At 51.3% G+C, this 11,466-nt stretch overlaps 1 protein-coding gene across 1 annotated transcript; it reads left to right on the top strand.

Annotated features, from left to right (window-relative positions):
- The first annotated feature begins 2,604 nt into the window (after positions 1-2,604).
- Positions 2,605-10,396, top strand: LOC148224441 (uncharacterized). The gene is made up of 11 exons (XM_088162777.1): positions 2,605-2,793; positions 2,925-3,121; positions 3,530-3,601; positions 3,782-3,853; positions 4,284-4,364; positions 4,642-4,713; positions 5,347-5,421; positions 5,867-5,985; positions 6,922-8,045; positions 8,150-8,239; positions 10,121-10,396. The coding sequence occupies exons 1-11, from the start codon at positions 2,605-2,607 to the stop codon at positions 10,394-10,396; spliced, it is 2,367 nt and encodes a 788-aa protein (XP_088018903.1).
- Positions 10,397-11,466: the final 1,070 nt, after the last annotated feature.

The following is an 11,466-nucleotide window of genomic DNA, read 5'->3' as shown; positions in this document are numbered from 1 at the left end:
TTGTGCTGAAGGCATTTTCTTGGTATGTGGAAATGGGTATTTGAACCAGTACTGTCTAAAGCTGATCTCACTTCCCAGGTGAGATGCCAGGACATTACTGTTATCCTCCTTTAACCATGTCCCATGAGAAGACTGAGCAGCCTTGTACTTACTCTAGTCAGACAACTAAAAACAAGGGGGGATTTAAGACTCCTCTGGGAATGAAGCAGTGAAATTTAAATCTGTGCCTCTGAAGTTCCTCACCAGAGCTAGATATTAACAGCTAATTTATTTTAGAAGGAAAATGTTTTCAAATTTCCTACAGCCTCTGCTTTCAGTTTTTAAAAATTAAATCAATAACTAAACAGAAAGAGAGGAAGAAAATACTAAAGATCCCGCATTTAGAAAAACTGTGCAGTTTTAAGTAGATTAGAAGCATTTCCCTTCAGAGCCTCTTTTTACTTTATTCTACATAAAATTCTGAACAACATAAAAATTCCCCTGATCTTGTGAGATCTTTTGGCATTTGCAAAGGACTTTCAGGCAAGCTGTTAAACAATGATATTTTCCTTTGTAATTTGTATTAAAAAATTCTCTCCCTCTGCTTGTATATCAGGGGCAGACAGAAAAGAAAAATTATAGATCCAAAATTAGAGGGAGCCTGGCAGTATAGATTAAAACCCCAGTGCTGACATAGCAGTGTCACATTTGGAACTGATGATAACTTCAGGACCACAGCTCTCCATAGACTGAATCTTCTGAGTACAGGGGAAAGAGATTACTAAAATTGGAGGAAAACTTTCCATCCCTTCCTGACATGCACTTACTCTACTGTGTCTAATAGCTGAGCTGCTACTCTCTTAGCAGCTACTAGTAAATATCATAGGTTAAAGATCAATTTATGTCTGATATGATGAATATTTACTACTTTAACTTACTATTTTTGGCATAAAAACTTCTCTTGGTGTCAAAAGTCACTTAATGTTGTGATGGCTCCCTTAAGGACCATTGCTGCCTATCTTGTATAACCCAAATACATGTGCCTGATGGAAAGATTTGTAAGGTGTATCCATAAAATGAAGTGTTATTTATTTTCTGAAAGGTTTTGAGGCTGCAGAAAAACACTATTTATGCTACAAATTACATCAGTGGTTTCTAAAGTAGTTGAGTCTGTGGACTGCTGCCAGCCCATAATGTCTCTCCCAGATGACCATACAAAGTCCTCACTGCCCACATTGAAAGCACCACTGTCATTCCCAGCTCTCTCTGTGAGCTACTCACTGCACCTATGGAAGTCACTGGTGAAAACCAGGTCCATAACACTGGTGGCCATTGAGCTGTTCTGACATCTTGCATCTTGAAAATCACAGATCCTGCCCTTCGTTTGGCTTCCAGTCTTATAAGAAATCCAAGTAGTGCAGATACTTTGAGTGCAAAAGTTAAGAACATCCCACTGCAGTTTGTCAGACTACAAGTATCAGAATTTCTTTTTTCCATTCTGAGTTGGAGAAGTACAGAGCTGACTCTGAATTATGCATGCCTTCAGTAATTCTTGCATTGAATTAAATCACTAATCCTGGTGTAAGTGCTCCCTCTGAATTAATTTTTTAATTCATTTTTTCCCCTTCGTGTCTTTCTGTTTGGTTGATTATGGTTTTAAAATTAGGCTGAGCACACGAAATAGGGAAAATAATTTTACCCATGTGTCATATTGCCTAATGCCATGCTAATAGTGTAAAATCCTTACTACACAGAAATAGTTGAACACTTTTCCTTTGGCAACTCGGAATTACCAGATTATTTCAGCTATCACAAATCCCAACAGCAAACATGCAGATACAGTCCTTGTTGCAGGAGGCATCAGCTGCAGGGTTTAACAGTAGTAGAGTGACCCTTCCCTCTCTTATCTTCTGCCTAGCCTGCCTGACACTTTCACCTAAATTTCACCACTCCAAATCCACATCACACCTTGGGATAAGCTGTGTGTCACCTGAGCTGAAGTGACACCAGCAGCATGGCCCTACCAAAGCACTGTCCCTGCCTGAATGCATCCATCAGCCCCGTTATTAACTCTGGTAGGATGCTGCAGCCCTGAGGAAAAGGGCAGGCTGGCCAATTTCAGCAAAAGAAATTTCAATACCACCTGTAGCCCCATACCAATATCTGGTGACACAAAGCAAATAAAAATGGGAATGGCTTTGCAGTGGCAGAGAGCAGGGTTAGATCATGTGTTCAGAAGAAATTCTTCCCTGTGAAGGCAGGGGGACCCTGGCACAGGATGCCCAGAGCAGCAGTGGCTTCCCCTGGATCCCTGGAAATGTCCGGGCTGGACAGGCCTTGGAACAACCTGGGATAGTGGAAGGTGTCCCTGCCCGTGGCAGGGGTGGCACTGGCTCATCCTTAAGGCCCCTTCCAAGTCAATCCATTCCACGATTCCGCAGATTGATGGCTCTGAGACAAAGTCATTTGGTGACATCATTGCCTGAGCTCCGCTTTCACACGACCATTGCTACAGTGACATGAGAAGGACCACTGTGACATTGGCAGCACCACTGTGACACAGGAACTGCCAGAGCCGCACCTCAGATCTGCATCCCAGGTGACTGCAGCCAGTCCTGCCTCACCATGGACCTGGTGACACTTCTTGTGCGCGCTCTGCTCCTGCTGGCCCTGCTGCTGGCAGTGGCCCCATCCCCAGGACTGGCCAAGGAGCATTGCCCACGGCCCTGCCATTGCCCACGGCATGGGTGGCTGGACTGCCAGCATGCTGACCTGGCCACCGTGCCCCCGGCCAGCCGCCGCCAGGCCCTCACTGTCCTGTGAGTGCCGGCACCCCACAGACCCTGCAGCTGCCCCTCGCTGTCTCTCTGGTGCTGCAAACCCCATGTGGGACACGGGGGAGACTCCCTGGCTGTGGACAGGGGGGTTTGGGGGCCTGAGCTCAGCATGAGGGTGAAGGCAGGCTGGGCACACTGGGCCTTCTGCAGGCAAAGCTCGCTTCCAGCTCAGCAGCCGAAAGGCAGGGAAAAGGGTTTTCCTTGAAGGGCCGGCGTCTTTTGTTTCTTCGCAGAGATTTCACTGACAACTCCATCACTGCTGTTGGAAAACGAGCCTGGAAGGACTACCCATGGACAGAGACCTTGTAAGTGCCCTGCAGCCTTTCAAATGTCAGGAGTTTGGGTATTTTCCATCCTTTGCTCTGGGGTTTCAGCAGCAGCCCATCCATCACCTGTTTCCATTGGAATTCAAAGCTCGGCTGCTGTGCAAGGAGGGATGTGAATCGCCAGGGCTTCCCAACATGGCAGGAAATGCCATGAGTCGCCTCTCTTGCAGCCCAGGGCACTGTCCCTGTGTCTGTTGCCCAGGGACCAAGCTGTGGTCAGCTTCAGCCAGCCAGGGGCAAATGCCTGCACTGGCCAGGAGTGAAGGTGATGCCTGCAGTGACCCAAAGAGATGCTTCAGTCAAGCTGCTGCAGGAGATTTTCCCATGACAATGCCATTTGCTGCTGGCCTGTAGCCACTGTCACAATGTCCCTGTGTCCCCTTGCAGAGTGCTGAGACACAATGAGTTGCGGGCAGTGAAGAGCCATTCCCTGGAGGGGCTGTTCCTGCTGAAGCACCTGTAAGCACCGTGCCCTGCCCAGGGCCAGGGGCTCCTGCTTGTCCCTCCCTGGGGCCCTGCTGCTCAGCCCAGCCACGGCAGTGGGCACGTGGCTTTTGTCCCTGCTGGGATCAAGGCTGCACAGGCAAGTAAAAGCGACAGGACAAATGGAAATTACATCTGGTGTTCTAACTGCAACAGGGATTTGTCCTGCAATGAGATCCTGTCCATTGAGGAACAGGCTTTTGAGCCACTGCCTTTCCTGAAGCTTCTGTGAGTGATCAAGTTCCTTTCTGGTGTTTTTAGTGCAGTCTTTGCATTGGGCACCCTTTCTGTGTCAGAAAATGCTCCTGTTCTTTTCCCCACAGTCCCTAAATCTGCCCTGCTCAGAGCCCAGCTTGGCTGCAGAGGTCAATGCTGATGGCTGGACAGCCATGCCAGGAGGACAGATTCCAGCGGGGTTGTCCACATGCAGCCATCAGAGCATCCACTTCTTGCAGTCTTGGCTGCATCCTGGGACAGAAATAGAGTCAGCACTTGTGCCCTTCACTTCCCCTCCTGGAAAGGCTACAAACACTGAGAAAGCAACCATTTCCTCCCTCTTCCACCTTGGATTTGCACCTTTCCTGCAGAGGGATGCTGCTTTCCCCCCTCCTCCTGTAGGACAGGCCCGATTCCTTTGTGTAACCTCCTCTTTCCCCAGAAACCTGTCTGGGAATGGCCTCAAGCAGATCCACAGTGACACTTTCCAGGCCTGGCATGGGATGCAGTTTCTCCAGGAGCTGTAAGTGGCACCAGAGCTAAAGACATGGCAGGGCAAGTCTCTGCAGGGTCTCTGCAGGGTCAGTAGGAAAGAGCAGCTTTGCCCTCTGGAAAGTCCCGATTGCGCTTGTGGATGTCAGCCAGGGAGCAGCAGGAGCGTGCAGCTGGAAAGGCCCTTTCCCCTGCCCTGCTCATCTCCTGCAAGGCTTCCTTGAAACCGGCCAGGCCATCCCCACGTTCCTAGCACACCCAGCTCACATTCTTGCCATCAGCCCTGACAGAGCTCTCTTGTTTCTCAGGATCCTCAGCCATAACCCGCTGGCTGTCATTGCTGACTCTGCTTTCTTCAAGCTGCCCTCAGTGAGCTCTCTGTAAGTATCGGCTCCTTTGGAGTAAATCAACAGAGATCTTTGTCTCTCTTGAGTGCCCTGTTCTCCGGAAAGCAGCAGAGGTGCAGCAGCAAATCTTCCTCTTACGCAGCCTGAGTCTGCAGGAAACACAGCTACCCCTGGCTCCAGCAGAGCAAGGCAAAGGCCAAGCAGTGCTGGTGCATCCCCAGGTGCAAAGCAACCCAGGAACTGGTACACAAACTTTCAGGGACGAGAGCTCATCCAGGTCTGGGGCCGTGGAGTGGCCACAGAGCTCTGGGAATCAACTGCAGTCCTGCTGGAGCACTCGTGCCAGCAGCTGGAGGCTCCTGCCTCCTTCAGGGACTGGAGCTGCCCTCAGAGGAGCGCAGCAGGAGGATTGGGAGAGGGCCAATCCTTTCTGCTGGCATCTCTCTGCCACGAGAACTGCAGGGTTGCCCTCCTGATTCTGACAGCCTGGTTTAGAGCAGGGCAAGGCAGAGAGAAGCTGGGCTCTAGAATGGCTTCTCTTTGATCAAGCAAAAGTGGCTGCCTCTGCCAACAGCATCACGATCCTCAGGGCCCTGGACTTGCTCTAAGAACCGAGTTCTGGCAAGGTCATTGGAGAATTTAATGAGGTCTTTCCAATGCTTACAGAGACCTGAGTGCCACCCAAGTGACTCCGCAGATGCTGCTGCTGCTCCTGCAGACCACCTCGAGCTTGGAAACCCTGTGAGTATGTGGGACTGAGCCCCAACTGCCAGCAGGACCTGAGTGCTGGGATAAAGGCTCTGCTTGGGAAAGAAACCCATGTGCCACAAAACCAGAACAAACTCAGAGAAGAGAGCTCAAGAGTTGCTGTTTCTTTCTGGGAAACCTGCAAAAACTCAGCAGCTCAGAGCCGTAGTTTCACCTTTTGGGTGACTTCCTGCAGATTTCTCAAAGGGGAGTTTGAACTCCAGGCAGGTGCATTTCTGTGTCACGTGGTATTTTGGGAGCAGTTCCACTTTGCAGGATAAAATCCCCTTTTGAATGTTTTGCATTGGGAGTTAGGGGACTTTCCCAGAGCTGTGGCACACAGTGAAGCACAAGCCTCCTGTGGTATCTGTGTGCTCCCTGAGTTTGGCTTGGAGCTTGGCTGGCCGGTGTTCCTGCAATAATCCCCTCTTATCTTTAGCCAAGTGCCCAAGAAGGTGGCCTGCTGCCTGTGCCAGGAGAGCCCCCTCCCCGAGAGCCCATGCAGGAGCATCCAGTTCCTCTGTGAGAAGCAGTGCAGCACCAGCGCCCGGCAGTGTGGTGGGTGTCCACAGGGGCTGGGGGGGAGTTCAAATCTGCCACTTCTCTTGAGCCTGGGGACATGCTGCAGCACTGCCCCATCTTGGGGGGTCCTGATCTCCCCTTGGAGTACAGGACTTGGACAAAACACCTTGGGTTGAAAAGTTCCTGGTGATTGTACAGATCTTGTGTGTCACATACTGCCTGGAGAAGGAATAGCTTACTGGGATCTCCACTGCCCAAATAGAGGGAAAAGGGCAGGGCCCCCGATTTGCTCTGCAAGGTGAACACCAAGCACTGTTAACCCCTTTTTGGTCTGTTCAGGGAGAGGAAAGCACCTTCCTGCTCTAGCTGGGCACAGGGCAGAGAACATCTATCCACAGCAGGGTGAAGCTGCGCTTCTGCAGATACAGCCAGGTTTCCAAGGTCCCCAGGGAGCTTGGTTCTCTCACTGGCTCAGCCCCAGGTTTCCCATAGTACAGTCCCAGAGCTCTGGTGCCCTTGAGGAAGTTTTTTATGGTGTAACAGTTTGAGCTGCTGCTGCTGTTGGGAATTGCCCTGGAGCAAGGGAGTCCCAGAGCTTTCTCCCCTGCCAGTCTTTGCCCCCATGGCAATGCTGATCTTTCCTCTGGGTTCTCTGGTTCCTCACTGGTTCCTGCAGAGCAACCCAAGCCTGGCTCATCTGGAGCTGTGGGAAACTCTGACAGCAAATCCATTCCTCAGGGATATTTCCCTTCCACCCAGAGCCCCAGAAGACACCAGGAAAGAACCAGCTCTCTGCTCTGCCCCACCCCAAGGGGATGATGGGAGGGATTGAAGGAGTCTTCTCCTCTCCACAACACTTCCCCCACTCTGCTCTTGCACTGCCTGGCCTTGAGACGGGCTCCTGCAACTCGGGGTAACCTCTGAGCCTGTGTTTGTGCCAAGCAGCTGATCTGCTCTTTTGATGTTCTCCAGCTCACACAAGTCCAGTACAGACACAGGGAGAAATAATGGACATGGAACAACCCAGGAAGCTGAACACCAGCTCAGACTTGAGCTTCAAGTCCAAGGAGCCTTCACTGGGAGATCATGGAACTATAACACTGGAGGTTGCCCTGACCCTGAGCACTGAGGATGATGTCAGCAGCCTGGACAATTCCAGAACCAATTCATATCCCCCTCAGCATGTCTTGGGGCACAAAGGCAAAACAAGTCTTGATGACCTGATTGTCAAGCTCAAGAAGAAGCTGCACAAGTCTAAAAGCATCAGGACTGCAAAAAGCATTCTCTCACACCAGCCTGCCAGGCTGAAAGATGTGGTGGAAAAGACACGCTCAAGCTGGGATCAAGAGGAGATGGACTCACATTTAAACTGGCACAGATTAAACCCCTCTGATGTAGCCAGTGGATTAAACCATGCTTACAAGACCTCTATCACTGGACAACACAGATATCAGGAGGAAGATCCAGCTCCCAGGAAGAACTACATTAGGACACCCAAATGGCACAAGAAGGTGGACAGTCAGTATTCGGTTGGACATAACCAGCTTTTCTACCAGGTTCGGAGACCTGTGAAATTGAAGCGAAAGCCCAGAACTGACCAGGGTCTAAACCAGAACCTGGATTTTGTCTCTGACCAGCTGGTTCAGAGACACCCCGCTGCAAGCAGCAGGAGAGAGGCCACGGTTGAAGAGGAGCATTCCTCTCTAGGCAGGCACACCCTGACCATCCCTGACACCACAGAGGAGGAAGGCTCCATGTTTCTCAATAAACCTTGGAGCCCCCAAAGTCCAGACCTTGCGCCGGTTCCAGAAGAACTCTTGGAAACCATGATTAATCATCACCAGCAGTTTCTGGAGCCAGACAAAGGCTTGCAAACGTTCATGGCCCATGTGGAGCAAGCCCTGACGACGGACTGCAGCCTGCCCCAGCTGAAGCAGGTCTGTGCCAAGATGGTCTCGAAGACCAGGCTGCTTCTAAGTGTGCTCAGTGAGAGGCAAGAGAACCAGGGAGCCTCTGATCACATGGACCAATGTCGTGTACAAGAGCACATGATCATTCACATGGCCCCGGGGAAAGGCAAGAAACTCACAAGAAAGGTAGGAGAGCTGCTGGGCACTGCTGCCTGTGTCCTTCTGGGCAAAGGAGAATGGAAAGATCAATCCTCTTACCACTGTGATCTTCCTTCCTTTCCTCACAACAGAAACTAGAGGCTGTGGTGTACGCGATCACGTTTGTGGTTTTACTGTTTTTCTTCATCTTTGTTTTGCTGATACTGAAGTGTGTCTTCCAGGTAAGCCAATATCTTGTTTGACACACAGATGTCTGTCTTGTAGCTGGAGTGCCCAGGTGATGAGCCCCAGGTGCCACTGCAGATGCCCCTGCACCTGCACCCTGCAGGTGCTAGGTACCACAGGAGATGTTTTTCCAAGCCTGGAGCTTGTAGAAGCTCCCACAGTACCCGGCTCAGCAGGGTTCAGCCTACCTGGGGGAAGCCTGTCCTGCCTTCTGTTCCCATTCTCCCCAGCTTTGCTTTTCTCTCCTGCCTTCAGCCACACAGCAGTGAGAGCTTTCGCCCTCTCCTGTTTGGCAGAATATTACAGGAAAATCGATGTTACAAATCTCCCATTTTCCATCCCCAGAAGCGCTCCGAACCTTCTGAACTTGACTCCCAGCCCTGCCACAACAGGATATTGTGCCTGAGAAGGTAACTGCTGCCTGCCCATGCCACTGCTGTGCCACCAAGAGTCTGCTGTGCAGAGAAACTCCTCCTGGAACCCCATAGCTGTGCTGGTGCCCCTGCCCAGGACTCCCCTGGCTGTGTTTGAAACACATTGCATTTGGGTGAGCCCTGGGAAAGGAGGTCCTGAGCTCCTGAGCCAGGAGCTCCCAGCCCAGCCAGCCCTTCCCATGCCAGTGCTGGGATGGATGTCCTGGGTTCCAGTGCGGTCCCAAATTTTTGTGAGCACAAGCAACACCTCTCTGTTTCCAGAACAGTCTTGTCTGCTGATGGCTCTGCCCTATTTTTCCTCACTCCATCCCCTCAGTGGCTGGTGAAGAACTCACTCCATCCTCTCCAGTTGCCTTTTGCATCCAGGGCTCATTTCCAGCTATTCCAGCCACTGCTGGGGCTCCCCATCTTCCCCATCTTCCTTAGGCTCTGCTGTCAAAACCCCAAGCAGGGAGAGGTGCTGGTACCTGCTGCAGCTCTCCCTGGCCAAACCTCCCTGCTTATGGACCGGGAGCAGGTACCTCTGAGGATGTGATTCCCAGAAGTCTTTTTCTCCCCACTGACCTTGCACACTCCATTGGTTTGCAGCCCTGGAAATGCTACTTCTCTACTCCTGCAGGGGCTGCTTCCCAGACAGGGCAGAACCCAGGCAGCCCTGCTGCCCACAGCCTCCATCACCAGATGCCTTCTCTTTTATCCCAATTTTCCCTTTCTGTTTTATTCAGATGCTGTGTAAAACTGCCACAGAGAGGGAGGAAGGATAACAAAGAAGCACAGGACGTAGAGCAGAGCACTGCAGAGAGCTCCTCCCAGTGTTGCCCCTGTTCTGACACTATTCGTGGAGCTTCCCAGTGCTGTTCACTGTTCAGGAAGTCTGAATTGCCATGGATTCAACGCATCACGGATGCCTATGAAACTCAGAGATTAACATCCCAGGAAGATGCATTGTAGGAAGAACTCAGGTGGAAGATTTTCAAGAAGATAAAGGGATGTCAACAATTCTTCACCTCCCATTTTAGTATAGGAACTGCTGAGTCTCTTGTTGGATGTTGTTTCATTGGCTACTGTTATTTCCTTGAATGCTTTTTGCTTGGCTGTAATTTTCTTTCTGTCACTGCTGAGGGAAGGCCAAAGGGTGCTGCAAGCCACCACAAGCTCGGGACACCCAGAAAAGGCATCAGGACCTCAGGGTTTTCCTCATTTGTTGCAATGTTTCTCCCTGTATTCAATAAAAATGAATAGTGTCCTCATTCCTCCTGGTGTTGCTGATGTATTTGTAAAAGCAGTTTCTCTCCTCCCTTATGGCATTGGCCAAATTCAGTTCCAGCTGGGCCTTTGCCTTTCCACCTTTCTCCCTGCATGCCCCAAGAACATCCTTGCCATCCTCCTGTGGTGCTGCCCTTCTTCCAAAGCTGTAAATTCTGTGTTTTCCCTGAATCCCAGCCAAAGCTTCCTGCTCAGCTGCTCTGCTTCCTCACCAGCTCGTCTTTGGGCACAAGAGCATGGCCTGTTCCTGCCTGTGCCTTCAAGGATTTCTCCTTGCAGAATGTCCAGCCTCTCTGGACTCCTCTGCCCCTCAGGACAGTATCTCCAGGGAGCCTCTCAACCAGCGTGGCTAGACTGACTCACCCTGGGCTGCCCCTCCAACCTGGATGGACCTTTGTCCACATGGCCATTGTCCTGGCCCCAGATGCCCAGAGCCTCCAGCTTGTTGTGTAGAGGGAGCTGGGAAGGTGAGATGGGCCAGGAGAGGATTCCCTGCTGCCTTGAGCAGGGACCTGTTTCCATTTTCTCATTACCTCTGCCAGCCCCAGTACCACTGCCTGGCTCTGGCACTGCCAGCAGCTCAGGAACTGCACAAGCTCCCTCTGGGTCATCATGTGCCAAATTCTGGCTATGGCTCACTGAAAAGTGGAAAGCAAGGTTGGATTCTTATCACAGTGGCTGAAAAGGACAAAGCCAAACTCTTGGAGGAGGAAACTGTCAGCTTTCCTGCTTGATCTAGCTTGGGCATCTCTTCCCAATCTGCTCCCCCTCGTGCATCAATTCTTTGGGGTCTTGATCCAAAGGTGCGTTCTCACAGCTGTTGCTCCCCTTGGCATTGTCTGTGCCATTCTGTCTGCCTGTGTCCAACAGCTGGTCTGGACTGGTGGTGCAGGTACAAGCATCACCTGGCACCGTCAGCCACCTCCCTGCTGCTCAGCACTTGGGTTTCACTTCAAGGCCCCTTCATTAGCTGCAATGCAGTTTCCCATTCCAACGAGGTCTTCCTAGATGTCTTTAGATACCAAAGTAAGAGGCTTTGCAGTAGTGCTTCTAAAAGCTCCCAAGGCACCTGTAGCTTTCCAGGGTCAAAACTTTTGTGTTCCAAATGTCTCCTGTGAGTCCCTGTCCTTTGTGGGCAGAATGTTTTTGGTTCATGCTTCAGCAGCCTTTAGCTGAGCTCTCTGGTATGCACAGAGCTGAGGCAGGAGGATGAGCCTGCCCATGGACAACACACTGTATCTGCATCCCAAACTTGTCCTCGAGGAGACACACATAATTTCCTTCAGATCTGGGGCCTTTCTCAGTGCTGATGCTTCATCCTTCATCTCCAGCTTGGCTCTCTTATCTCACAGAGATTGCAGTGCCATTATCACTGCTGGGACTGGTCCCTTACCACGGTGTCCACAGAGGCCCCACAAGGCTGTACCCTGTCGATCCATGCAGCCACTGGGAGGGAGGCTGGAGAAGCTGTCACTCGCACTCCTGCACTGCCAGCCTCAAGGGCAGCACCCAGAGTGGGATCA

Source organism: Sturnus vulgaris, chromosome 3, assembly GCF_052056855.1.
Source record: "Sturnus vulgaris isolate bStuVul1 chromosome 3, bStuVul1.hap1, whole genome shotgun sequence".
Lineage (NCBI taxonomy): Eukaryota > Metazoa > Chordata > Aves > Passeriformes > Sturnidae > Sturnus > Sturnus vulgaris.
Note: the sequence above shows the minus strand (reverse complement) of the source record. Positions and strands in the feature narration are given on the sequence as shown.